This window comes from Ascidiella aspersa, chromosome 5 (genome assembly GCF_963924565.1).
Source record: "Ascidiella aspersa chromosome 5, kaAscAspe10.2, whole genome shotgun sequence".
Classification (NCBI taxonomy): Eukaryota; Metazoa; Chordata; class Ascidiacea; order Phlebobranchia; family Ascidiidae; genus Ascidiella; species Ascidiella aspersa.
The window spans coordinates 2,675,986-2,702,314 of record NC_139451.1 but is presented as its reverse complement, the minus strand read 5'-3'; the positions used below and the strand labels follow the sequence as shown (position 1 = coordinate 2,702,314).

Sequence of the window (26,329 nt, the reverse complement as noted above, 5' to 3'; positions counted from 1 at the left end):
TTGGAACCTAAATCTTTACTTGGAACGTTGCACACGTTTGGTAACCTAAATTTTATAACATGTGATGTGTTTTTTTGTGTTTACGTGTAGCCTTGTAAAACAGCAAAGGTGCTGGTCGTCACATGACTGATAGTGATTATGTCTGAAACGGTTTAAACTAGTGCTTCCGAATACAATAATAATATCACCTTCTAATAACGATATGGCATCTAATCGACTGTCGTAGTATAAAAGTTTGCCGCATGTCACAGTCGATGGTAGTTTAAAAATATTGTGACAATTTTATTTTTGCACGCAAGCAAAGTGCGTTGTTGTGTGTTGTTTCTGTAATGGGGAAAACCCGTGACATTTATCGATCCAGAATTACTAACAAACTTGAAACTTTGGGTTATAACTTATAACAGCAATTGTTTAGATTGCGTGATATTTTTAAGCTAATAATCCCGGCACCAAACTGCGTCACACGCAAGAAAAAAAAATTGAAAATAAAAGTTGCTTACCCGTGACCGGTTTGCAACGGCGCTTGCCTAAATGCGAGACTTTCTCTCATAGAAAGAGATGAATTTTTTTTCTATGAGGGAGAACACGGGTTTCTTTCTATTTTACCTTCTCGCCCGGTTTCTCGCTTAAGAGGGAGCAGTGTAATAATTTCTCCACGCTCCCCTTCTGTTAAAAAATTACATGTGATGCATGGTTGCGCATCGTGACACTCTATTATTTTGTTCCGTCATTTTTGTAAACTGTTTCAGTTGAATTCGTTAAAAGTTATTTTGCTTTTTGTTGACAGGTAATTGTATACTTAAAGGTGTTTAAGTAAAAGTAAATCATCAAGATAAGTTTACTAAATTAACTGTAGTAACTGTAAATTGTAGCTGTAAATGCGTGAACTGTTATGCCTGAAACTGTCGATAACTCGGTAAGATACTTTGCATTTTTACTAATTCTTGGCTACCACATAAGTGACTTAGTTAAACTGAATTCGTGATATATTTCCAGGTTGAATTTGAAGTATGGTTGACCAAACCCTCGGTACTGTTTCGTAGTTTTCCTTTCACGTTTTTTGTGAGTTGAATTGTACATTGTGACGTCATTGTGTTGCGTTGTGCTAATGACAATTATGTTTTCACAGCTTGCTGCGCTGCCACTGTGGGCTAAACCAGTGTTTATTAAACAGGTTAATTGTCACCCAAGGGTGAATAAAAATTTTGCAAGGGTGAACCAACTAAAAGGGGTGAATAAGGGTGAACCGTCAGAAATGGAAGGTAGCTCTGCAGTAAATCGACTACTAAACTGTTGTTTTTTGGTGTTTTTTTTGCTTATTGTAATAGTGAAGTTGGTTTGCACTGAGTGTGTAAGTTATGTACAGAAATTTGATGACTGTGTTTTTTGCTTTTGTAGCTTGATATCTCTGAACTGGAGAAATTGTAGATTTGCAATGGTAAAACTTAGTTTGAGTTGATTTTAACAAAAACGAAACAACCTATATCATTTTGTGCTGTTATATATACACTAGTTTTATCATATCATGGGACAAGGGTGAATAAAATCTGGAGATCGATGCTAGGGGTGAACAAAACTAAAAAAGTTTAAGAAGCACTGGGCTAAACGGTCACGGTTTTAAAATCGTTCTTCATTGCTTCACTCAAAATAAAGTAATTCGTTAGAGGTTTTACATTTTATGTGGATACTTCGACCACGATTGGTGTTACACCTTGAAAGCAGAGGCAGCGTGTTACGTAGCTAGGAACCTAGCCACTTCCAAAATATGCCGCGTTACAAGCAGTATGAGCGACGTTGCTCTGTCTTTTCCTTTTTCATGTCACAGACCGAGCCGCGAACATGTGCAATGTGTACGCAGACAAACGTTCCAATTTATTCAGTAGATATATATATCTGTTGCCGACAAATCAATACACGCCGAGTAGTTTAAACGGACCGGTTCAAAGTGTCCTGTGTGTTGACATCGTTTTTTTACTTCTAATATATAAATACCGCCACACCAAAATTAGCAAGGTAAAAAAGGCTGCATTTAACAGCCTGTATATTCTCCTGTTAATCAAGAACGTGTACAATACTCAGAAAACAATGTGTGTCGCTTTCAGTGTAAGCAAGCAGCCCCTGGGGGTGAAGGCTTGGCAAGGGGTGCGAGAGAGTATAGATGCACATTTGCATGGGCGTGAATTTCGAAAAATTGTGTAAAAAGACGCGACTCCTAAAAAGTTTAAGAACAGCTAATCTGGATATGTTCTTTTTTTATGGTGTTACGCGACTAAATACTATACACCCAAGCATATACCAGGGGTATACCCCCCTCGATCCTATAAGCAATTGTTTTCGGGTTTGGCGCAAACTTCTTAATATTGTTAAGATGTTTTGGTCAGTTTTAAGGAAACCTATACAAAGGCGCCGCGCATACTCTGGCATGTTGTGCTGTTAGACTCATAAACTGGACGAGTGCAATTGCTATTTAATAACAATATTAAAGCTGTTATTCCGAGCAATATGCTAACTCTTTTATATACCTAATGAATCGCGTATCTTTTTAAAATAGACTGAGTTTCAGCCGCACATTTGCTTACCAGCTGGCTCGAGAAGAACATTTGTTATTATAATTAACCGTTTTATGACGTCGCGTTATAATTTAACCTGAATTACGCCCGTCAGACTGAAAATTGTATTTTTACGATATACTTGAACATGTTTTAGGAAAACAAAACAAAATCGTTTCAAATGCTTTGTAGTTTATTTTCAAATAAGCACACTGTAATGGATATAGGTATAGAGCACACGATAAATGACAAAACGAAAATGTTTAGACTGATTTTATCGGAAGTGGTTTTGGAATTTTCTTGAATGGCCGCAATAAAACACACAGGCTGAATATAGTAAGTGCAACACTATAGATATTTAAGAAAAACAATGAAAAATAGCATTTATGCGTAAATTCGACTTTTCTTTCAAAAACCTTTCATTTTGCAATGATCAGTTTTTGATTCACGAAGAAGAATTTAGCTAACGCCGTTTTCAAAGGCAAAAATTTAACTTAATAGTAAAACAATCTACGTTTTTACAACACACGATGTCAGTCTATAGAGCCTTGATGAAAGCGAACGCGGAGAGAAGCATCGCCATCAGTGCAGTGTGCAGGTGGAACAAGCTAGCGCTGCCGGCTGCGAAATAAGGCGATAGAAATTGGTTGGCATATGTCACATCACACAAATTCTCAGCGATTACAAAGAACATGCCCCATAACATTTACTTAGAATATGGCTGGTAAGGCGCGATTTGTTAAAGTAAAAAGGATTACCAAAATAACCTCCATTTATACCCACTTTACCCCACTGTATTTATACTGCATGTATATGCATTAAAACAAATTACATCACAATTTCCCGTTTTATGAGAGTGTGGGGGATTGTTCAGCAACATACATAAGGGAAACTAAACGTTTTTGAACATATGCGTAACGTCCGCCACGAAAGGACAGCTCGGGCAAAGCCTGCGGTTGAACTTCGACACAGAATTGATTGGGATAATTGCAAAATTCTAGACTGGGAACCGCACTATTACAAAAGACGGTTCATTGAATTATTCCAGATTACCAAATGCCTTAACACTATGAACGAAAAAGTTTTGTGGTATCCGGCTATCTACTCGTCGTTGTAGCTAACGCCATAGCTGATAAACAATCGTTTTTCGACGGTGCAATTCTGCACCGGATGACTCCGTCGGGTCACAGCATATCGCTTCAGCGACGTCTAGATTTATAAGTTTTAATCTATAGCCTTTTTAGAATTATAGGTCTCAGTATATAAGCTTGCTAACGCACTCTCGTTTTAATCATTAACCCTGATGAGGCCATCTGGTATCTGGTGCCGAAAAGTCGGTTTATTCTTCGTTTACACCAGAAGAGCGATTTCTATCTATTGATATGTTGCCTGGTGGAGCTAATCTATTTTAACTAGAATTCTAGAGTTCATGTTACCCGTGGAAACGGTTGTGGTTGCAGTGCAAGTGGGTGTGGTCGCGTTGTAGTTGTTGGCCAGAGCTCCGTCGCATTTGAGGTCTCCAGTAGTGGACGACAGTGTGTAGCCGCTGTTGCAGGTGACGGTGACCACTCCGTTGTAAGAGACAGTACCGGTTGGAGCCACTGCGCCGTTGGTCACAGTCAATGCCGAGCAGGTAATTGCTGGTTAAAAAAATAAAAAAGATTTAAAAATTTGTAAAATGAAAAAAAAAAAAAAAAAAAAAAAAAAAGCATTTTTGTAAAGTCCCATAATTGCCTTAGTTGTTTGTGGGAAGGCAATAAAAGCTAACTCAATGATATATGTTTACTCATAACTGTGAGTGTGATTAATATTAATTTTATGCTAACATATTTTACTTTTTGTTTTTCCACCATCAATCATTTGGCAGCGTAATCCGATTTTTATAATATTTTTTACATTTTTCTATTTCTAAAAATGATGGATAATATTTCAGTATTTCAGAGAGAAAGGTGGGCCATTAAAAATCTGTAGAGGATTGCTTCGTGACCAGCGGGTCAGTGGTTCGCCATCCCTGTTCTAAAGCGATTAAAAAATTAAAAATGTTATCCGTCCATTAGATTTAGCAACTACAAGTTTTCCTTGTTAAATTTAAAACTAAATGTTTTACCAGTGCATGTCACTGAGGTCGGGTCCCAGGTGTTTGTGGCCGTGCAAAGTGACGAGTTGGTAGATCCCGCCTTATACCCGCTGTTGCATGTGATTGCCACTGTGCCGGTGTAGCCGGCAGTGGGCATAGTTGGGAAAGTTCCTTGGGTGATGGTCGGTGCAGCGTTGCATGTGGCGGCTGCAACATAAGGAAGAATATGTAAAAAATGAAACTTAAAGAAACTCAGTACCACCAAGATTCATCTCTATAAAGTTCGTTTCATTTTACTTAGTATTGAGTTGCAAAAGGTGGAAAGTCCAGGCTAAACACCCGGATTACACATTACTTGTTTTCAACAAATCTTATTTCTGTGCAAATTTATGGCAGTGGAGGTTCTTGTTTTGATTTCTAACCTTTTAGCTCAGTTACTGATATTATGGCGTTTTCATAAAATCCCACGAACTAAAACTTTTCACTAACCAGTCTTTGCAGTAAACAGTATTTATCTTCATCTCAAAATGTTTTATAGTCTTCAAACGGTGTGCTTCTTTATAATAGATTATTCAATTTGTACAACACATAGGTTACTCTAGTTATTTGATTCTGTTTTTAATTTTTGTAGTTAAATTAGCGGAACCGTTCAAACCACTCTTAAACAGTCACTTTTCCTACTGACCGGTGCAGGTGAGTGAGGTCGGGGTCCAGGTGTTGGTTGCACTGCATGATGCAGAGGCAGTTGAAGTAATGTACCCGGCGTTGCATGTGATTGACACTGTGCCACTGTAACCACCAGTGGGCATGGTTGGGAAAGTTCCTTGGGTGAGGGTCGGTGAAGCGTTGCATGCGACTGTTTGAAAGATTAAACACTTTTTGCCAATCAAAAGAAAAATTCCATTGGGTGAGGGTGGGTACAGCGGCGTATGTGGGCACAAAACCAATTCGAAGTTACGCAGATATTTTTTATGTGCGAAATTGTGATGACGTCACAACGTTACGTCACAACGTTACGTCATAACGGGACCTTTAATACAAAAACTAACCGGCCGTTGTTGTTATTCGGTGTTCCCACAAACCTGCATTTGGAAACTTGGTTTAAATACATTTAAGACGATGCCGAACAGATGTTACTTTCTTAGCTGTATTGTAGATTAAGCTTTTTGCCTACTATATTTGTGGAGGTTTCGAAGAACTCTATTCATTTTGAACATACTCAATACGAAAGTTTCAAATTTTCTACTAGATTGATATACTATTGTTCGACCAAACAACGATCTATTATTTTCATCTGACTGTATTAAAACAACTTACCAACACATGTGGGTAGCGCAGCCGACCAGTTGTTGGTTTCTGTTCCGTCGCATGTCAAGGTCGCTGTTCCAGATATAACATACCCACTGTCGCAGGTGAAGGTATGAGCTACGTTGTAAGCTGTAGCTGCAGTTGTATCGACTCCGTTGGTGATGGAGGTGGTCGCACAGGTTATAGCTGAAAATACATATAACATCCATTGTACATAACATCCATTTGTACTTTAGAACTAGGGATGTCCGTTACTTGACTTTTTATGCCTATAGCGATAGCCGATATTTTACAAACAAAACGCGTGGCACGTTTATACTTAGCTTTGTGACGTCAGTAAGTATCCCCGACCCTTATTTGTTGTTTAACTGGCTTAATCTAGAGAGGTGCCTTGCGGTATTCGTATACCACTGCAGTTTTAAGGAGAATCACCTCATTATAAGCCTGGAATATACGCGGTGTGGATTCCGCTGGATTACTCCTATGTGCCAACATACAAACAGTATCATTGCAGCAGCAAGGCACCATTAAAAACACCTATACTTTTGACACAGGTTTAGCTGATTCTGCAAAACATTGCGCTTGACAAAACAGCTAAATCCATTCGCACGTTTTCCAAAGACCAAAGTTATTAAGCTATGCTTGTGTATTGCTTACTTGTTGTTTGATGTCAGTTTTCTTTGGTAGAGTAAAGTAAATTACTTAACATTTAAAAAAACAAACATAGATATGACGGTGTAAAATACATATTTTCGGAAGTATTTATATTCATGTCTTGATTTATTTCTTTAACGCATGTTACATTTACCTTTTACTTTTTCACCTCTGATAACTACCTATTTATTGTCACCTGAAATTGCTGTTGGTTTTTCGTACATTTTTTCTTATTTTAATAAACATCACAGCGGTATTATGTGTTCAATGAAACATGCACACATATGTGTGTTAGCAACTGAGATCTAGCCCTTCTGAAGCTGCTTTTTTAGGTATTATATGCGAGGTAATATTAAACAAGGATGATGGCTAAGGCTAAAACCGATTAACGAAGGTAGAAAAGTTTGTAGGATGGAAAATTCCATGCGTATTACTATTAAAAAAGGAGGGTAGCCAAACCCATCGCTAAAGATGTAAAGCATATAGGATGGAAAATTCCATGCCTGGAATTCCCATCGTTAGGGTTGCTTATTAACATGGTGGGTTTTCCATGTTCGAGTTGACCACCCCAAAGCTCAACAATTTCAACCCCTAGGCTTGGATTTAAATTTACAGTGATGGCTTTTTTTTATATAAAGGAAAATGGATGTTAGTCCGATTAGAAAATCTTTACGTTTGTGCCATCTAATAAAGAAAAATAACAGACTAAACCGCATTGTTTGCACGGTTCTTAATATATTTTTTACCATTTTGAAAGATAGTTGCAGACCGCAAAAAGTAAAACTATATAGATTTGTAATTGACGGACTAATGCAAATGCCAGGAAACACTGCTTATCGTTTCTCTCGTAGGACGAACGCACATGAACCTTGGGTCTGTTCAAATGTATTAAAAGGTTTGGGTATTGCGTGTGTACGACTAAATTTACGAACGTTTACAAACTCACTTGGCGTAAATAAACTAATGTTGAAAAACGGCGAAGAGCAGTTGGTATTCATGTCAAAATTATGAAAACATTTTACCGTCGCATGTCAGCTCCGGTATCTGCGTATACGCTTTTAAGGAAAATGGAATCATTCCTTTGTGCGACTAAAGTGTATATAAACGGGTGTAACTGATGATATCACTGATGATGGCATGAGCATTTTCCGAAACGTTTGAACAATAAAGCATGTCGCTTTTCATGTCTATTTAGGCCGTTATTTTTACCATTAAACTTATGAACAGATCCGTATATAGTGTTCCAAACTAAAAGATTGCACTTGAGTTCGTCCCAACGCATATAAAAACTGAAATATTTGGCCTAAAAAAAAATTCCAGTTTAAATTTTAGAACCAGGGATATCCGTTACTTGACTTTTTATGCCGGTAACGATAGCCGATAGTTTACAAACAAAACACGTGGCACGTTTATACTTAGCTTTGTGACGTCAATAAGTATCCACGACCATTATGTGTTGTTTAACTGGCTTAATCTAGAGAGGTGCCTTGCGGTATTTGTATACCACTGCAGTTTTAAGGAGAATAACCTCATTATAAGCTTGGAATATACGCGGTGTGGATTCCGCTGGATTACTCCTATGTTCCAACGTACAAACAGTACTATTGCAGCAGCAAGGCACCATTAAAAACACCTATACTTTTGGCACAGGTTTATCTGATTCAGCAAAACATTGCGGTTGCCAAAACAGCTAAATTCGTTCGCACGTTTTCCAAAGACAAAAGTTATTAAGCTATGCTTGTATTATGCTTATTTGTTGTTTGATGTTAGTTTTAGTTGGCAGGGAAAAGTAATTTACTTAACATTTGAAAAAAACAAACAAAGATATGACCGTGTAAAATGTAACGGCCACCCGAAAGCAAAAAATGGCATGCGGTGCTCAGCAAATCTTAACCTTTAACCTAGAGGTCACGGCATCAGGTAAAAACGTCCGGGGTTGTCGCGCTAATCTCCGCCCAATCAGTTACATTTGAAACCCGAGCGAGCGAGCGCAAGACGACAGGCCAACGACAAATGAGGGCCATTCAGGCTACAGGCTATAATCTTTTATGCCACAGCAGACGTTTGAATTAATTTTTACTACTCATCTGTTGCTGAGGACGTGGGATGAAAAACTGAACGTATTCCGACACGATATTTTAAATCTTAAAAGTAAGCCAAAGCTAACGCTAAACAATGCACATTTGCATTCTGATTTCTTAGGTCTTTAATCTGAAGTATGCGCGAAACGAACACCTAGCCATTTTGAAAATTACTTATCACTAGCGCGATTATTCCTAAAAAAAAATTGAAAATTTTGACTAATTTTGACCTAGAAATATATTTTTTTTATAAAATTTTGACCTAGTATAAATTCATTGATTTCAACAAAGCATTGTTGTTTATAGTACTGCATTATGTCTTGGCTTCGTCAATTATGCGCTTTTATTGTTTTATTGACTACCGGTCAAACAAAAATCAATTATTTTTTCGCCTTTATGCAAAACTCGAAAAATAGGTTATTTGATATTTTTGTTTTTTCAAAAAGACAAACTACTATAAAAATGCCAAAGAAATAAGACGCTGGTTATTTATAAAAAAATGTTGTGTAAACAGTTCAAATACAACGTAAAAATAATTGCAGAAAATTAACAAAAACCTAGTTATCGAAATAGGAAATGGGATAATTGCAAATCACAAGCGAAAAAGACAGCAATTAATACATTTGTCCAAATTACATCAAAACAACTATATAATGCAAAAACGAAGTTCCATCTGAGCTTAATGAGATAAACTAGGCCAGGTTGGTTAATTCTGCAAGCGCGCGTACACCGTATTGCTCTAATGAAGATCTACTACAGATAAAATATCTTTGAATAAAACTCAAAACTAATTTTTTGGATAAAAGTCAAGACAAATTATTTGTCCGAAAAACTTACATTAAGTCAAGTTTTTTTGTCCAAATGACTTAAGTCAAGCCAAGTCATTCGAAAACAGTAACTTAAGTGCACTTAAGTTAAGTTATTATAACACTGTCAAATATACAAAAGCAAACAAACCGGTGCATGTGAGTGCGGTCGGGGTCCAGGTGTTGGTTGCACTGCATGATGCAGAGGCAGTTGAAGTAATGTACCCAGCATTGCAGGTGATTGACACTGTGCCACTGTAACCACCAGTGGGCATAGCTGGGAAAGTTCCTTGGGTGAGGGTCGGTGCAGCGTTGCATGAGACTGTTCCAAAAAGTGTTAATATAACCATGCACTGTGGTATAACACAAGGTGGGGTGGGTGGTTGGAAGGGTGGGGGGCTTTTATACGATAACTTAAAATAGGCTTTTAATGATGCAAAGTAGACTATAAGAAGACAACTAGTCTGTGGTGAGGTTCGAACTCACGACCTCGGTCATACCGGGAACGTAGCCCTACCAACTGAGCTAGAAAGACTCTGCGAGGAGCAAATCAAGAAACTACCAAACGCCAATGCTTGCTACAGCCTACAAACAACCTACATATAAAGAAGGGCATCTACTGTACCATGTGATCGTAATGAATATATACCCAGATGTGTACATCAACTGTGACAAACAACTTCGAAAGAGCTAATTGTCACGAATGCGTATCTTTCATTCACTTTAAGATAAAATTTCATTAACAGTACGTGGTGATTTATCCTTATTAGGTTGCCATGTTATTCAGGCCTTTTTCTTATTGATGCTATACGCGTATTCAAAACGTTATTGTTTACACGGTTGTTCTTGGTGGCTTTTATAATTTTGTTTAGGAAGAATGCTAATGTCACACAAATGCAAGTCAGTGATTTCGGATCCTAGATGTCGGTCGTGGTAAAAAGCGAAGATAAATCGTCACCAGAAGCCTGAATTTTCCCATTGATGTAGTGATTGACTGTGTCCTAAGTTTCCATATAGTTTGAGCTGTCTTAATTTTGCAATCCAAATTATAATTTGCGTTAATGAGTAAAAATGCTTAAATGCTAAACCGTTGCCTATAGTGTAGGTGCAGCGCTACATGTGACTGTTCAGTGGGCTGTAGTGTTCGTTCTACACGGTGAAATAAAGTTTACTGTATGTGTTTTATTTCGGTACTCACTTAGGTTGGATCCCACCGGATCTCAGACACGACGCGACGAAACATGTCTGACTGTTGACTTGTCGCGTCGTGCCTGAAAGCGACTCTGTCCAATCCCCACCGACAAAGCGCGCGAAATTTGAACTGGTCAAAGCTAGGCGATATAATTCAGTTGTGATCATGGCGAAGGCAAATAACATGTAAATTTTTGAAGAAATATTGATTTGGAAACGTAACCAGCAGTTTATACGACAACACAAGTACTGGGTACAACCTATTTGTGAAAAAGGTATAAAGAGGGTTCTTTCTATGTACTTTTTTGCACTTTATTAAAACAGGAAAATAAGTTTCAAAATTACGCAAGGGTGTCTTCAAAATTGTTTTTTGAACTAGTCAAGCTGGTAAAATTATACATGGAAAAGAAAGATACGAATTAAAAGGCTTTTTGACCGTTCCAAGAATATATTTTTATTGCAATTAAAAAAAATAACCTGCTTAACCTTTTAAAATAACATTCCAAATATAAAACTTATAAAAACCCGCCAAAAACTCATGGTTTCTGTCATAAAGCATCTTCAGACACGGTAAAAAAGTAGTGCACGCGCTATCTCGCTAAAAACGCGTTTAGACGTCTCTGTCTGCTGTGCGTAAGATTTGCGTCAAGTCTGGTCGGTGGAGACGCGAAAACAAAAGAAATAGCGTTCCACTTCACTAGTCTCGATCAGACTGCTTTAAAGCGTTTTTGTCTAAGCGGTGGGGATTCAGCCTTACAGCCAATCAAGACCAAACAGATGTTTTTATGTGTCTTATAAGTTCGACCCAACACCGATTTAACAAGTTGTTTTTTCTGACTGTAATAAAACAACTTACCAACACATGTGGGCACAGCAGCCGACCAGTTGTCCGCTTCTGTTCCGTCACATGTCAAGGTCGCTGTTCCAGTTAAGGCATACCCAGCGTTGCATGTAAAGGTATGTTGTGCGTTGTAAGCTGTAGTTCCAGTTGTTCCGACTCCGTTGGTGATTGAGGTTGCCGCACAGGCTATAGCTGAAAAAAACATATAACATCCTTTGTACAACTAGAACAATAATTAAACTAAAAGATTGCACTTGAACTTAACCCAACGCATATAAAAAGTGAAACATTTCGCCTAAAAAACTTCAAGTTTAAATTTTAGAACTAGGGATGTCCGTTACTTGACTTTTTATGCCGGTAGCGATAACCGATATTTGACAAACCAAAAACGTGGTGATTGAAGTCACGTTTATGCTTAGCTTTGTGAATTCAGTAAGTATTCCCGACCCTAATTTGTTGTTTAACTGGCCTAATCTAGAGAGGTGCCTTGCGGTATTCGTATACCACTGCAGTTTTAAGGATCATTGCAGCAGCAAGGCACCATTAAAAACACCTATACTTTTGGCACAGGTTTAGCTGATTCTGCAAAACATTGCGCTTGCCAAAACAGCTAAATCCATTCGCACGTTTTCCAAAGACCAAAGTTATGAATCTATGTTTGTATAATGCTTACTTGTTGTTTGATGTCAGTTTTCGTTGGCAGAGTAAAGTAGTTTAATTAACATTTAAAAAAAACACAAAGATATGCCGGTGTAAAATACATAGTTTTTGGAAGTATTTATATTCATGTCTTGATTTATTTCTTTATCGTATGTTACATTTACCTTTTACTTTTTCACCTCTGATAACTACCTATTTATTGTCACCTGAAATTGCTGTTAGTTTTGCGTACTTTTTTCTTCTTTTAATAAACATCACAGCGGTATTATGTGTTCAATGAAACATGCACACATATGTGTGTTAGCAACTGAGATCTAGCCCTTCTGAAGCTGCTTTTTTAGGTATTATATGCGAGGTAATATCAAACAAGGATGATGGCTGAAACCGATTAACGAAGGTAGAAAAGTTTGTAGGATGGAAAATTCCATGCGTATTACTGTCAAAAAGGAAGGTTAGACAAACCCATCGCTAAATATGGAAAGCATATAGGATAGAAAATTCCATGCCTGGAATTCAATGCTTAGGGTTGCTTATTCCCATGGTGGCATGATGGGATTTTCCATGTTCAAGTGGATCACCCAAAAGTTCAACAATTTCCACCCCTAGGCTTGGATTTCAATTTACAGTGATGGCTTTTCTTAGCATAAAGAAAAGTGGATATTAGTCCGATTAGAAAATCTTAATGCTTCTTCTATCTAATAACGAAAAATAACAGACTTAACCGCAGCAGTTTTTGTACGGTTCTTTATATATTTATTACCATTTTGAAAGATAGTCGCAGACCGCAAAAAGCAAAAACATTTGTAATTGACGGACTAATGCCACTGCCAGCAAACACTACGTTTAGTTTCTCTTGCAGTTTAACGTAGGACGAACTCGCATAAAAACCTTTGGCCTGATTCAATGCAGTAAAAGTTTTTAGGTATCGCGTGTGTACGACTAAATTTACAATCATTCACAAACTTAATCGGCGTAAATCAACTAATGTTAAAAAACGTCAAAGAAACTTTGGTATTTAGATCGAAAACTATATAAAAACTTTGATTTACCGTCGCATGTCAGTGTGTCGGTGAAGGTGTTGCCGGTTGCAGCACATGTGGTCGATGAAGGGGACGCCTTAAACCCCGAGGCGCAAGTCACTGAGAGTGCTCCATCGTTTGCAACAGTCTGACCAGCGGCCGGGTTCGGAGTCCCGTTGGTGATGGTGGGAGAAGTGCACTGAGCTGTTGATAAGTAAAGCCATTAACAGAAAGTTTGCAAATATTATTTTTTATGCCATGTATGAAAGGTGCGATCAAACACTTGTTTGATTTTACATCGTCAGATAGAAAAACTATTTGTTTTCTATGGTTAAGTCTAGATATAGCAAGTAACGATACAGTTAGGCTGAACGTAAAAAAAAATTAAGAACAATCCTGATAAGGCCGAATGATTTCGAAGACGGTTTTGTTTTTGTTTCACAATTAAAACGAACGAAAATTGATTGAAGTCTTACCTTCAGCGCGGTACGCCACTGCGAGCAGACAAAATGCGAACAACTGGAAGTTCATTTTTATCGATAGATGATTTAACCTGACGATAACTAAATATCCTGCGAGATAAACAAAAAAAGGAAATATTATCAGGCTTATGCAATTCCAAGCCAGCGATGCGTAAAATGCGCTAATTTTTATATTTGCATTTACACATTACAAGCAACGTCGTCCAAATTGGCCTGTAAGAACGTAGAGTTCAGTTAAGATTCTGAAGAATATTTGAAAATGCAATATTTCTTTAAGTGGATCTGCGAAACAATATGAATAATATGGAAGAGTAGAATTTATTTATATCGAGAAGAACTTTCTGATGAAAAACCGTTGCTTGGTCTTTTTATACTGATAAACGTTTAATCACTCGCTGCACATAAGAATATGCAACTGAAAGAAATTGTTTTCAGAAAACGTAATGAAATCTTTAACTGCATTTTGAATTGTCTAGAGCCGCGAGAGTTGAAACAAAAGCGGTAATAAATAAAACCCAGGGCAAATCTCATAATCTCAATCGCCGATGACCACATTTCTTATAGCACCAAAAATCTGAACAAAACTTAGGTAAGCCAAGAATTACATAAGATCGGTATAATATTACAACATGCTGAATAAAATCATTTATTCGTAGCTGTTTTAATGTGCTCACACTTTTAAGATTGTTCTAACATGGTGAGCAGCAATCTCCATATTTTTTCTCATCACAATTTTTTCTTTTTTTTTGGTGATAAATTAAATGGACCTTAAAAATCAACGGACCTAGTACATTTAACAACCAAAATACGATATGTTATATTAAGTAAGTATAGGTCAATTTTTTTCAAAATTTAATATTTTCCCAACAGTTTGATTAAACGCAACAGACGGAGCTTAATATCTTGTGATAGTTTTGTTCTACAATAAGAAAGTCAGTACACATTTTCAACATAACTATACCGTTTTCATTTAGTTCTCCAATAAAACTGCGATATTTTTAACAGAAATCTTATTTCCGCAAAGATTATAAACAATTCCTTAAGGCAATATTTTTTATGTAAATTTTGATACAGCTGCACGGCTATAACGATAAAAATATGACTTTTTGAAGTTATTGAGCATAGTTTGTGCTCAACGTATGTTCTTGCGTTAATTGCTCGGTCTAATTAAACATACACAAACACATATTCTTTCGGTAATATTCACATCGAAGCAACTATAAACTAGCAAATTCAAACTCAACAGACAGAACCCCCCCAAAAAATTCAAACCAAACTGTCGACAAGCGATACACTCCTAAAATGATGCCCTGTTCGCCAACCACCAGTTATATCAGCCGCTAAAAATAACAACCTTATTTCAGGGGTATTTTGATAGCGGCGTTGTTATGCGACGTCGGGCAGAAATAATGAAAGAAGACAATGAATTGGTAGTCTTGGTAACTTTCCAAACTCATAATATTTCCGTTCGTTGAAACACAATGTTGTTGCCATGACCGACCCACAGTAACGGGGACTGTTGAAATTTTACGAAATTTTGCGAAACACGCCATTGTTTGGTATTTAATTCTTTCATAACCCCTAAACGTGTCAACAGCCTTAGAGCTGTCATGAGTTCAGCTACCAGTCTTTGTAAAAAATATTTTTATAACAGTCTAATGAAAAACTTTTAGGTGCGCTATGTACGTATCTGTAATGTAACTTGGTAACGAATCTCAAAACCAAAATGGTCCAGTAAATCAACATCATCTTATAAAGCTGCTTCTATACGCACTTGTACTATCATAAGTTTTTATACTGGTTGATAAAACTTAAAAAAAATTTATATGTTCTTAGGGTGCGCTATGCATTAATCTGTAATGTAGCTTGATAACGAATTTTAAATCCTAAAAGGTCGAGTAAACCAACATCATCTTGATAAAGCTGTTTCCATACGCACTTGTATCATCGTCAGTTTTTATACTGGTTGATAAAACTTAAAAAAAATTTATATGTTCTTAGGGTACGCTATGCATTAGTCTGTAATGTAGCTTGATAACGAATTTCAAACCCAAAACATCAAGTAAATTGACATCATATTGACAAAGACGTTTTCGATACGCACTCACAGTTATTAAAGCATATCAACACTATACGTAAGACAAATTTTCGAATAAATTGTTTGCCTTTATATTTTTATTGTTTCTGGAATATAATAACATGCGATCCAATTTTTCTTTAATTTATCGCTAACTTTCATTAGGCCTAGCTATGTGAGTGACTGTTAGTCATTGTAGAAATCAAGCTTCGCAATACTCGACACATCTTTTCTATTATTGCTCTATTATTGCTTCAAAAATGATTGCGAACGTACAATTTTCACACAGTACTAAGCAAAAACAGTACAGAAATGGTGCAGGTTTTCTGTAAGATGAAAATTTAAAATTAGCGAAATAAAGCGTCATTTACAAACACATGGTGGCGTGAAACAAAACATAACAATTTTTTTATTTTTTTACCAAAGTTTGATGTTTGGCGAGTATAGGATCTTCGTATTGGGGCTCGTGTCGACTGTACCATGCACCGAAAACAAGAGCTTTATATAAACTTAGCCACAAAGGCCAGAAGCTGAATACATTCTTACGTGAGAGGCGCGCACTACCGCGCCTATAATTAAGTGATTGTGCTTATGCGATGCGTCGCGCCATTTTGTGCGCGCAAGAACGAAAAATGGAGCTACAGCGAAAGGAAAAAAGCTTACAGTCATCCTGACTGAGATGTATTTACACTCAATAGCTCAAAATTAATGACGTTAAAAATTCTGTCAGCATTATTGTGGTGTAAGTTGAGGTTTCCTAACAATAAGCCTGTGATCAAGGTATCATAATGAATAAACAGGTTTATTACCAGACTGTCACCTCATGTATTTACGCGTACCGAGCTTATAAGATACTATATATATTTTAATAGTGACAAAACAACCAACACAGCAGGGCGTATGCTTCTATAAGTTTAGTGTATTGCGTGGACTGGGGTGTACAAGTTCTTCAGTAAACCTAAATGTACTGTTCCAAAAATGGTTGATAAGCACTGCACTAACGGACACCCTGCCCTAACCCAGTGGTTCTCAACCGGGGTGCTGCGGCACTTTATATAAAAGGGCGCCATTTTTAACAATTAAGGGTGCCGATAGATGTTTCAATTTTTTTAGGATTCCAGTCTTTTCTCTATTGGTAAGCTTCTTGATGCAATTTTTTGCGTACGATAAACCTGTCAAATATTAAAAAAACATTTAACCTTGTTGCACAGTTGATGTGCTATTTCAATCTCGTTTGTATTGTAACGTCACAGTTAACCACTTAGCAAAATTACGAGCAAGGGTGCCGCGAACTATTAATAATTTCTATAAGGTTACGCAAGCCAAAAAAGGTTGTGAACCACTGCCCTAACCCAAATAATGTACAGAAGAAGGTACTTCTTAGTTGCAAACTAATTGTATAGGCGTTTACTGAACAGTCAATTCAGAGACCGGCCCATTCTTCCACATATGGAAAATAATTCTGTTATCGTAATTTTGAAGTTCTGTAATAGGTTGCCGGGCAAATAGACTCTTCCATACTTAAGACGTGACGTCCTGTGATGTAAACTTGGCTCGTTGAAATGAATATGTTGATTTTTTATTATGTGAAATAGTTTTCGCACTTACGTACATTAAATTGTCTAAACGGTGTTTTGCGACAATGTTTTTTTTTTTTGCGTAATGTAATTATGCAAATAATTTTCTTAGATTTTGAAATGAAATGGCAAATAGAATATCTATTTTTTTATTTAAACCAAAATAATATATTATTTAGATTTTTATTTTCTATTAAGGGATGGTAAAAATACTGCGTCGAACAACATAGGATTTGTAGAGATTTACTAACGGCAAGCATAAAGCAGAACGGGAAAGTGAGAGACGAGCGAAGAAATACTTGACTAACTTCAATTATGTAGGTCCCGTGGCTTGACATGCAAGCTGCTCGTTACGTAATTGGTCAAAACTTAATAAAAGGCCGAGCAGGAATTTTTCGTCCTGAGTTACGTCAGGCAGTTTAAGGACTTTTTTTCCGAAATGCTCTCAACATGTTTGAGAAAACAAAACAGAATCCTTTCAAATGTTTTTTGTGTATTTTTAAACGAGCACACTGTAATGGATTTAAAAAAGAACACGATAATTGACAAACGGTAAATGTTTAGAGTTAGAAAAATACAAAACGCAGTAATATCCAAGACAGAATGAGAACTTAATCGTCGGAATAAAGCCCAAAACCCAAAATAACGCCTAAAACTGTAAGGATCTATGTTAGCGCTGACATTTCCAATGCCTGGGATTATTTGTAGGTAATGGGTGAAGTTAGAAAATCAAGGATTTCGGGGATATTTAAAGAAGGTCAGTTGCTTAAAGCACTTTGCGTAAAGAGTTAACTGGAAGACACTGAGCTTCTTAAGAAGGACAAAATATTAGTAGAACATGCTTCCATGGAAATCGGTAGCTACTTTTGTTCTAGACGTACCGACCAAGTGTCGCATTACAAGTGAAATGACAAAACACAAAGCCGCTGTAGCGTCTCGAATTTGGATGGCAATCCACACCTGGTAACATTTTAACACGAGGTTGCTAATACTGCGGATGTTGCAAACTGCATTAGGACCAGTTAGACCAGGGTTTCTTAACCAGGGGTGCCAGAACTGTTCCAAGGAGATGATGAATCAGACACAGAAAAATATATTACTGCAATTTATTTCTTTGCTCAATTAAACGTAAAACTAACTCACATTTTGGTATTGTTTTATTGTGTTAACACTAACTTTAAAAAAATTTATAATGGTTTTGTTACTTAAGTAATTTTAGAAAGGATCGGCGAGTGTAGATTGGTGATTCGAAAGGGGTGCAGCAAGGAAAAAGATTAAAATCCACTGGGTTAAGCCATTTGGCGTACAGGACGTTTACTAACAGAGCGCTAAATAATATTGACCGGTTCTATTAGTTTCACTTCTATTTCAAGGTTCAAATTTTGTTTCAACTGACATGGTAACTGACATGGTTTCAGCAGGTGTCCAGGAATATAAGTTTTTGTTGCGAAACTAAACACTATTTATTTATATTTCACCCCTGAGTGTTCTGGATAATAATATACTCAGTTAAATCTACTCACCAACATTAGAAGATCCGCCTTTGTGGCTTACAACGCTGACAAGATGGTAACTATTAGGGTCATCTACGTCAATTAAAGGTTGAACATCAGTCTGAACACAAATGTTTAAAAACAAAGTTAAAATTTTAGCAGGACAACGCTCTAAGTCAGTGGTCGGCAAGCCTTTTTTGTTGCGGCCCAAAATACCCTCGCAAGAGCTATTGAATGCTCATTACGTAAAACAAATGACATCACAAAGTTAGCGTTTGGCGATGATGTTCGTCCATTTCAAACCTTAAAGCGGTGATTCCCAACTTTTAATTGCTTTGCGGGATCGTTAGTTCAAAAACGAAATATGTTTAAACATCAAAAACGACAAAAATTTTGCGAAAAATTTGCGACTATGCATAATAGATTATTACATATAATTTTTGCAATGTTTATGTACCTGAGTTTATACATTATATATGTGAATCAATCGCTGGTTAGGTATTTTAATTCCTGCTTTGCTGGAAATTTCTTTACAAAATGATTAATTTTTTTATTGGTTCACACCAAACCCATAAGTAAGTAATAAATAGATTACGGCATCCCGACTAATAAAATGCATTTACAATAAAAGGCACTGGAAAAACATTCAATTCTGTACAGTGTATAGGAAAATATGTTATATATGTATAGGAAAATATATTATTTTTCTCTTTTAGTACACAACAACATTTCAAGAGGCTTAACAATGCAATAAAGTATAGATGCCTTAAGATTCACCAACATTTCCCGGCACACTTCATCATTAGAAATGACACTGCAAGGATAAACTATATTTGTTTTGGGCTGATTCTATTTTTTGGGCCTAATGCTCCATTTGTAAAGTTGCGTGTTCCAACAGCTTAGCCACAGCAATGCATTACACGTATCTGTGTTTATTGAATAAGAACATAACGGCGATAAACGTACAAGAGGCTTAACAATTAATCAAAAAGGATCACTAAAAATTCCCAAACATTGCCCGGAACTCTGGGGCATTACAAGGACACTCCGTTTGGAAACCACTGCGGCAAAATACCTGGAGTAGACCAGGTTAAATTGGGTATTGCTGCAATAATTTGCAGCCTTTTGCAATTAGCGCGATGTATTATGTGCATTCCGGAAATGTCTCGATTTTTCAGGATCAACACTGATTGAAGACATCAAGCTTTTGATAGTTGATCACCATATTAAGGTGTATCATTTCCGTGAAAGTATAAATGAATGTGTATTTTAACAAGCATTGGCTAACACTTCCGGTATATTTTACGTAACGAAAAACTGTGACATATATCGATCAAAAGTCACTAACTAACGTAAAACCAGGCCGCAGCAGCAATGGTTTAAATTGAGCGAAATTCAAGAAAATACTTAATTGTTGTATAGGTAACATACTGCTTCCAGCGAAAACAAATCGTTTGAAAAGCAAACTTGCTTAGTGTTCAAACCGCTGCAAACGCGATATTTGGCAAAACATAGTCGAAAATGTTCTTAGTTAATAGTAGGTTATAGGTTTGCTTTACGTTGTCTGTGTAAGTGTCTGGATGCCTAATAACAGAATGTTAATAAAATACCTATTCCCGGTGCTAAACTGCGTCCAACGTGAGAAAAATCCCCATTGAAAATAAACATTGCTTATTGTTAAACCGCTGCAATAAGCGCAATATTTTGCTAACTTTGCTTTAATATTGCTGGTTAAACACACTGTAAGACGCCATTAGGCTTTGGCCTCAATCACTATTACGATTTTTGTGGGAAGGTTTGTTGTAAGATATCCGAGAAGATTTCCTGATGTTTATTCAAAGTATGTTTAGTATACGACCAGTGTGGTAGCGGTATTTGTTCGGCTTGTGTGATATTCAGGCAAACACGTAATCCCTGTATCAAATAGCGTACAAGAAAAATCGGTTTTAAAAATGTTTAAAAGGGAAAATTGCTAAACCTCAGCACTAAACACCAAATTTAGTCGGGTCCAACGTCAAACAAACTCGTAAACCAGGGGTGTCCAACATGAGGCACGCGTGACCTAATAAAAAATGGCACTCAAGCCCCAAAATACAGCCAATTGTCAAAAAAGCTAAATTTGTTCTACAGCTAATTGTCATTGTTTATTCACAATACAAAACAATCCCAGGAATTACGACAACAAACAATTACTTCTGATATTATAACATTATAATTTTTTTTTGTATAAAAGCGCTTTTAATATTACAAAAAAATATATTTGCTAAACTTTTACACGGGAAAAAGTTATAAGATAAAAAATTGGCACGCCGGCATGTTTGAGTTGGATACCCGTTCCGTAAACCGTTGAAATATGAGTTGCTTACTGTTCGAACTGCGACAACAAACGCGATATTCTGCAAACTTTGCCTAAATTTTGCGTGGTTAAACATAACTGCAATAAGTAGTCCTTACTTGGAACCTAAATCTTTACTTGGAACGTTGCACACGTTTGGTAACCTAAATTTTATAACATGTGATGTTTTTTTTTTGTGTTTACGTGTAGCCTTGTAAAACAGTAAAGGCAATGATCGTCATGTGACTGATTATGTCCGAAACGGGTTAACCTAATGCTTCCGAATACAATATTAATATCACCTTCTAATAACGATGCGGCATCTAATCGACTGTCGTAGTATAAAAGTCTGCTGAAGCCGCATGTCACAGTCGATGGTTTAAAATATTGTGACAATTTAACACGCAAGCAAAGTGCAATATTGTGTGTTGTTTCTGTAACTGGGAAAACCCGTGACATTAATCGATCCAAAATTACTAACAAACGTAAAACTTTGGGTTATAACAGCAATTGTTTTGACGTAATATTCAAGCAAATAATCCCGACACTAACCTGCATCATACGCAAGAAAAAAAAAAGAAAATAAAGTTGCTCACCCGTGACCGGTTTGCAACGGCGCTTGCCTAAATGCTAGACTTTCTCTCATAGAAAGAGATGAATCTTTTTATGAGGGTGAACACGGGTTTCTTTCTATTTTACCTTCTCGCCCGGTTTCTCGCTTAAGAGGGAGCAGTGTAATAATTTCTCCACGCTCCCCTTCTGTTAAAGCGCATCGTGATACTCTATTATTTTGTTCCGTCATTTTTGTAAACTGTTTCAGTTGAATTCGTTAAAAGTTATTTTGCTTTTTGTTGACAGGTAATTGTATACTTAAAGGTGTTTAAGTAAAAGTAAATCATCAAGATAAGTTTACTAAAGTAACTGTAGTAACTGTAAATTGTAGCTGTAAATGCGTGAACTGTTATGCCTGAAACTGTCGATAACTCGGTAAGATACTTTGCATTTTTACTAATTCTTGGCTACCACATAAGTGACTTAGTTAAACTGAATTCGTGATATATTTCCAGGTTGAATTTGAAGTATGGTTGACCAAACCCTTGGTACTGTTTCGTAGTTTTCCTTTCACGTTTTTTGTGAGTTGAATTGTACATTGTGACGTCATTGTGTTGCGTTGTGCTAATGACAATTATGTTTTCACAGCTTGTTGCGCTTCCACTGTGGGTTAAACCAGTGTTTCTTAAACAGGTTAATTGTTCACCCAAGGGTGAATAAAAATTTTGCAGGGGTGAACCAACTAAAAGGGGTAAATAAGGGTGAACCGTCAGAAATGGATAATAGCTCTGCAGTAAATTGACTACTGAACTATTGTTTTTTGGTGTTTTTTTTGCTTATTGTAATAGTGAAGTTGGTTTGCACTGAGTGTATAAGTCATGTACAGAAATTTGATGACTGTGTTTTGTGTTTTTGTAGCTTTATATCTCTGAACCGGAGAAATTGTAGATTTTTAATGGTAAAACTTAGTTTGAGTTGATTTTAACAAAAACGAAACAACCTAAATCATTTTGTGCTGTTATATATAGACGAGATAGTTTTATCATATCATTAGACAAGGGTGAATGAAATCTGGAAATCGATGCTAGGGGTGGACAAAACTAAAAAAAATAAGAAGCACTGGGCTAAACGGTCAAGGTTTTAAAACTGTTCGTCGTTGCTTCACTCAAAATAAAGTAATTCGTTAGAGGTTTTACATTTTATGTGGAAACTTCGATCACGATCGGTGTTACACTCTGAAAGCAAAGGGAGCGTTTGACGTAGTTAGGAACCTAGCCACTTCCAAAATAAGCCGCGTTACAAGCAGTATGAGCGACGTTGCTCTGTCTGTCTCCTTTTTTTATGTCAGAGACGCGAGCCGCGAACATGTGCAATGTGTACGCAGACAAACGTTCCAATTTATTCAGTAGATATATATATCTGTTGCCGACAAATCAATACACGCAGAGTAGTTTAAACGGACCGATTCAAAGGGTCCTGTGTGTTGACATCGTTTTTTTACTTCTAATATATAAATACCGCCACACCAAAATTAGCAAGGTAAAAAAGGCTGCATTTAACAGCCTGTATATTCTCCTGTTAATGAAGAACGTGTACAATACTCAGAAAACAATGTGTGTCGCTTTCAATGTAAGCAAGCAGCCCCTGGGGGTGAAGGCTTGGCAAGGGGTGCGAGAGAGTATAGATGCACATTTGCATGGGCGTGAATTTCGATAAATTGTGTAAAAAGACGCGACTCCTAAAAAGTGTTAGAACAGCTAATCTGGATATGTTCTTTTTTTATGGTGTTACGCGACTAAATACTATACACCCAAGCATATTCCAGGGGTGGCATACCCCCCTCGATCTTATAAGCAATTGTTTTCGCGTTTGGCGCAAACTTCTTTATATTGTCAAGATGTTTTGGTCAGTTTTAAGAAAACCTATGCAAAGGCGCCACGCATACTCTGGCATGTTGTGCTGTTAGACTCATTAAACTCATAAACTATACGAGTGCAATTGCTATTTAATAACAATATTAATGCTGTTATTTCGAACAATATGCTATTTCTATTATGTACCCTATGAATCGCGTATATTTTTAAAATAGACTGAGTTTCAGCCGCACATTTGCCTACCAGCTGGCTCGAGAAGAACAGTTGTTATTATAATTAACCGTTTGATGACGTCGCGTTATAATTTAACCTGAATTACGCCCGTCAGACTGAAAATTGTATTTTTACGATATACTTCAACATGTTTTAGGAAAACAAAACAAATTCGTTTCAAATGCTTTGTAGTTTATTTTCAAACAAGCACACTGTAATGGATATAGGTATAGAGCACACGATAAATGACAAAACGAAAATGTTTAGACTGATTTTATCAGAAGTGGTTTTGGAATTTTCTTGAATGGCCGCAATAAAACACACAGGCTGAATATAATAAGTGCAACACTACAGATATTTAAGAAAAACAATGAAAAATAGCATTTATGCGTAAATTCAACTTTTCTTTCAAAAACCTTCTCATTTTGCAATGATCAGTTTTTGATTCACGAAGAAGAATTTAGCTAACGCCGTTTTTCAAAGGCAAAAACTTAACTTAATAATAAAACAATCTACGTTTCTACATCACACGATGTCGGTCTAAAGAGCCTTGATGAAAGCGAACGCGGAGAGAAGCATCGCCATCAGTGCAGTGTGCAGGTGGAACAAGCTAGCGCTGCCGGCTGCAAAACAAGTCCATAGAAATAGGTTGGAAAATGTCACATCAAACAAAGTTCTCAGCGATTACAAAGAACATGCCCCATAACATTTACTTAGAATATGGCTGGTAAGGCGCGATTTGTTAACGTAAAAAGGATTACCAAAATAAGCTCCATTTATACCCACTTTACCCCACTGTATTTATACTGCATGTATATGCATTAAAGCAAATTACATCACAATTTCCCGTTTTATGAGAGTGTGGGGGTTGTTCAGCAACACACATAGGGGAAACTAAACGTTCCTTTCATACCATGAAACCTGAACATATGCGTAACGTCCGCCACGAAAGGTCAGGTCGGGCAAAGCCTGCGTTTGAACTTCGACACAGAATTGATTGGGATAATTGCAAAATTCTAGACTGGGAACCGCACTATTACAAAACACGGTTCATTGAATTATTCCAGATTACCAAATGCCTTAACACTATGAACGAAAAGGTTTTGTGGTATCCGGCTATCTACTCGTCGTTGTAGCTAACGCCATAGCTGATAAACGCTCGTTTTTCGACGGTGCAGTTCTGCACCGGATGACTCCGTCGGGTCACAGCATATCGCGTACTTCAGCGACGTCTAGATTTATAAGTTTTAATCTATAGTCTTTTTATAATTATAGGTCTCAGTATATAAGCTGGCTAACGCACTCTCGTTTTAATCATTAACCCTGATGAGGCCATCTGGTATCTGGTGCCGAAAAGTCGGTTTATTCTTCGTTTACACCAGAAGAGCGATTTCTATCTATTGATAAGTTGCCTGGTGGAGCTAACTCTATTTTAACCAGAATTCTAAAATTCAACTTACCCGTGGAAACGGTTGTGGTTGCAGTGCAAGTGGGGGTGGTCGCATTGTAGTTGTTGGCCAGAGTTCCGTCGCATTTAAGGTCTCCTGTAGTGGACGACAGTGTGTAGCCGCTGTTGCAGGTGACGGTGACCACTCCGTCATAAGCGACAGTGCCGGTTGGAGCCACTGCGCCGTTGGTCACAGTCAATGCCGAGCAGGTAATTGCTGGTTGACCAAATAAAAAAGATTCAAAAAAATATAAAATGGAAAATTGCATTTTTGTTTATAGGTCAAGAATTTTTGTAAAGTCCCATATGCTTAAATTGTCTTGCGAGGCGTTAACAGCTCTATCAACGATATATGTTTAATCATAACTGTGAGTGTGACTATTAAGGATTTTATGCTGAATCATTTTACTTTTTGTTACATTTTCACCAACAATCAATTGGCAGCGTAATCCGATTTTTATAATCAATAAATTCAAAATAAATTGACATCATCTGTAGAACAGGGATGGCAAACCTTTTCATCGCGCGGGTCATAAACACGACCTTAATTCTTACAAAATGTCGGTCATATATTTAGCTATAGGGTATGTTAATTTTTTGCGGAACTTTGCTGCTCTGGTTTGGTAATTCAATCTGGGTTGGTAATTCAAGATTCTTGGACGATTTCCACGAATGTTAAGAACCTATAGTTAACAAATACTGCAGGAACTTTTATGAAATTACAGGAGTTGGACAGAAAGCTTTTCAGCATGGTTTAACCAGGGTCTTAAGAATTTTTAGTCTAGTCGCACTTAATTCTCCCTAAAGGATCGCCACCCTTTACGATTTACAGCGATATACAAAATGTTTTCATTAGATTTATTAGATTTAGCAACTACAAGTAATTCCTTGTCAAACTTTAAGCTAAATGGTTTACCAGTGCATGTTACTGCGGTCGGGTATAGCTGGAAATACATATAATAATATCAATTGCGCGACTTTTTACTAACTAAATATATTACACTGAACAAAAGAAAGAACAATAATATTTAACGCCTAAGACCGTGTTACAAAAGTACGAAACTTTTATGAAAATGAACGATGTACTTAAATG

At 36.9% G+C, this 26,329-nt stretch overlaps 2 protein-coding genes across 2 annotated transcripts; both read right to left on the bottom strand.

The window, feature by feature from the left end:
* Positions 1 to 3,034: 3,034 nt before the first annotated feature.
* Positions 3,035 to 13,717, bottom strand: LOC146141486 (P-selectin-like). Its single transcript, XM_083390050.1, has 9 exons — positions 13,663 to 13,717; positions 13,217 to 13,390; positions 11,523 to 11,699; positions 9,627 to 9,797; positions 5,944 to 6,120; positions 5,312 to 5,482; positions 4,657 to 4,833; positions 3,986 to 4,189; positions 3,035 to 3,170 (listed from the first exon to the last, which is right to left on the bottom strand). Exons 1-9 carry the CDS (start codon positions 13,715 to 13,717, stop codon positions 3,088 to 3,090), a joined length of 1,389 nt encoding a protein of 462 aa, XP_083246176.1. The 3' UTR covers positions 3,035 to 3,087.
* A 10,247-nt stretch (positions 13,718 to 23,964) lies between these two features.
* On the bottom strand, positions 23,965 to 25,505 carry LOC146141485 (uncharacterized). Its single transcript, XM_083390048.1, has 2 exons — positions 25,250 to 25,505; positions 23,965 to 24,412 (listed from the first exon to the last, which is right to left on the bottom strand). Exons 1-2 carry the CDS (start codon positions 25,503 to 25,505, stop codon positions 24,330 to 24,332), a joined length of 339 nt encoding a protein of 112 aa, XP_083246174.1. The 3' UTR covers positions 23,965 to 24,329.
* Between the last annotated feature and the right edge of the window lie 824 nt (positions 25,506 to 26,329).

What these genes read in the sequence shown, in the direction of transcription:
- LOC146141486 (XM_083390050.1), bottom strand. Translation starts at nt 13,717, where the DNA reads ATGAACTTCCAGTTGTTCGCATTTTGTCTGCTCGCAGTGGCGTACCGC. An exon ending in GACCGCACTCACATGCACCG is followed by an intron (nt 6,121 to 9,626) that starts GTTTGTTTGCTT and finishes ATGTATTTTCAG; the next exon opens with CTATAACCTGTGCGACCACC. An exon ending in AACCACAACCGTTTCCACGG is followed by an intron (nt 3,171 to 3,985) that starts GTAACATGAACT and finishes CTTATTTCGCAG; the next exon opens with CCGGCAGCGCTAGCTTGTTC.
- LOC146141485 (XM_083390048.1), bottom strand. Translation starts at nt 25,505, where the DNA reads ATGCAATTTTCCATTTTATATTTTTTTGAATCTTTTTTATTTGGTCAA. An exon ending in AACCACAACCGTTTCCACGG is followed by an intron (nt 24,413 to 25,249) that starts GTAAGTTGAATT and finishes CTTGTTTTGCAG; the next exon opens with CCGGCAGCGCTAGCTTGTTC.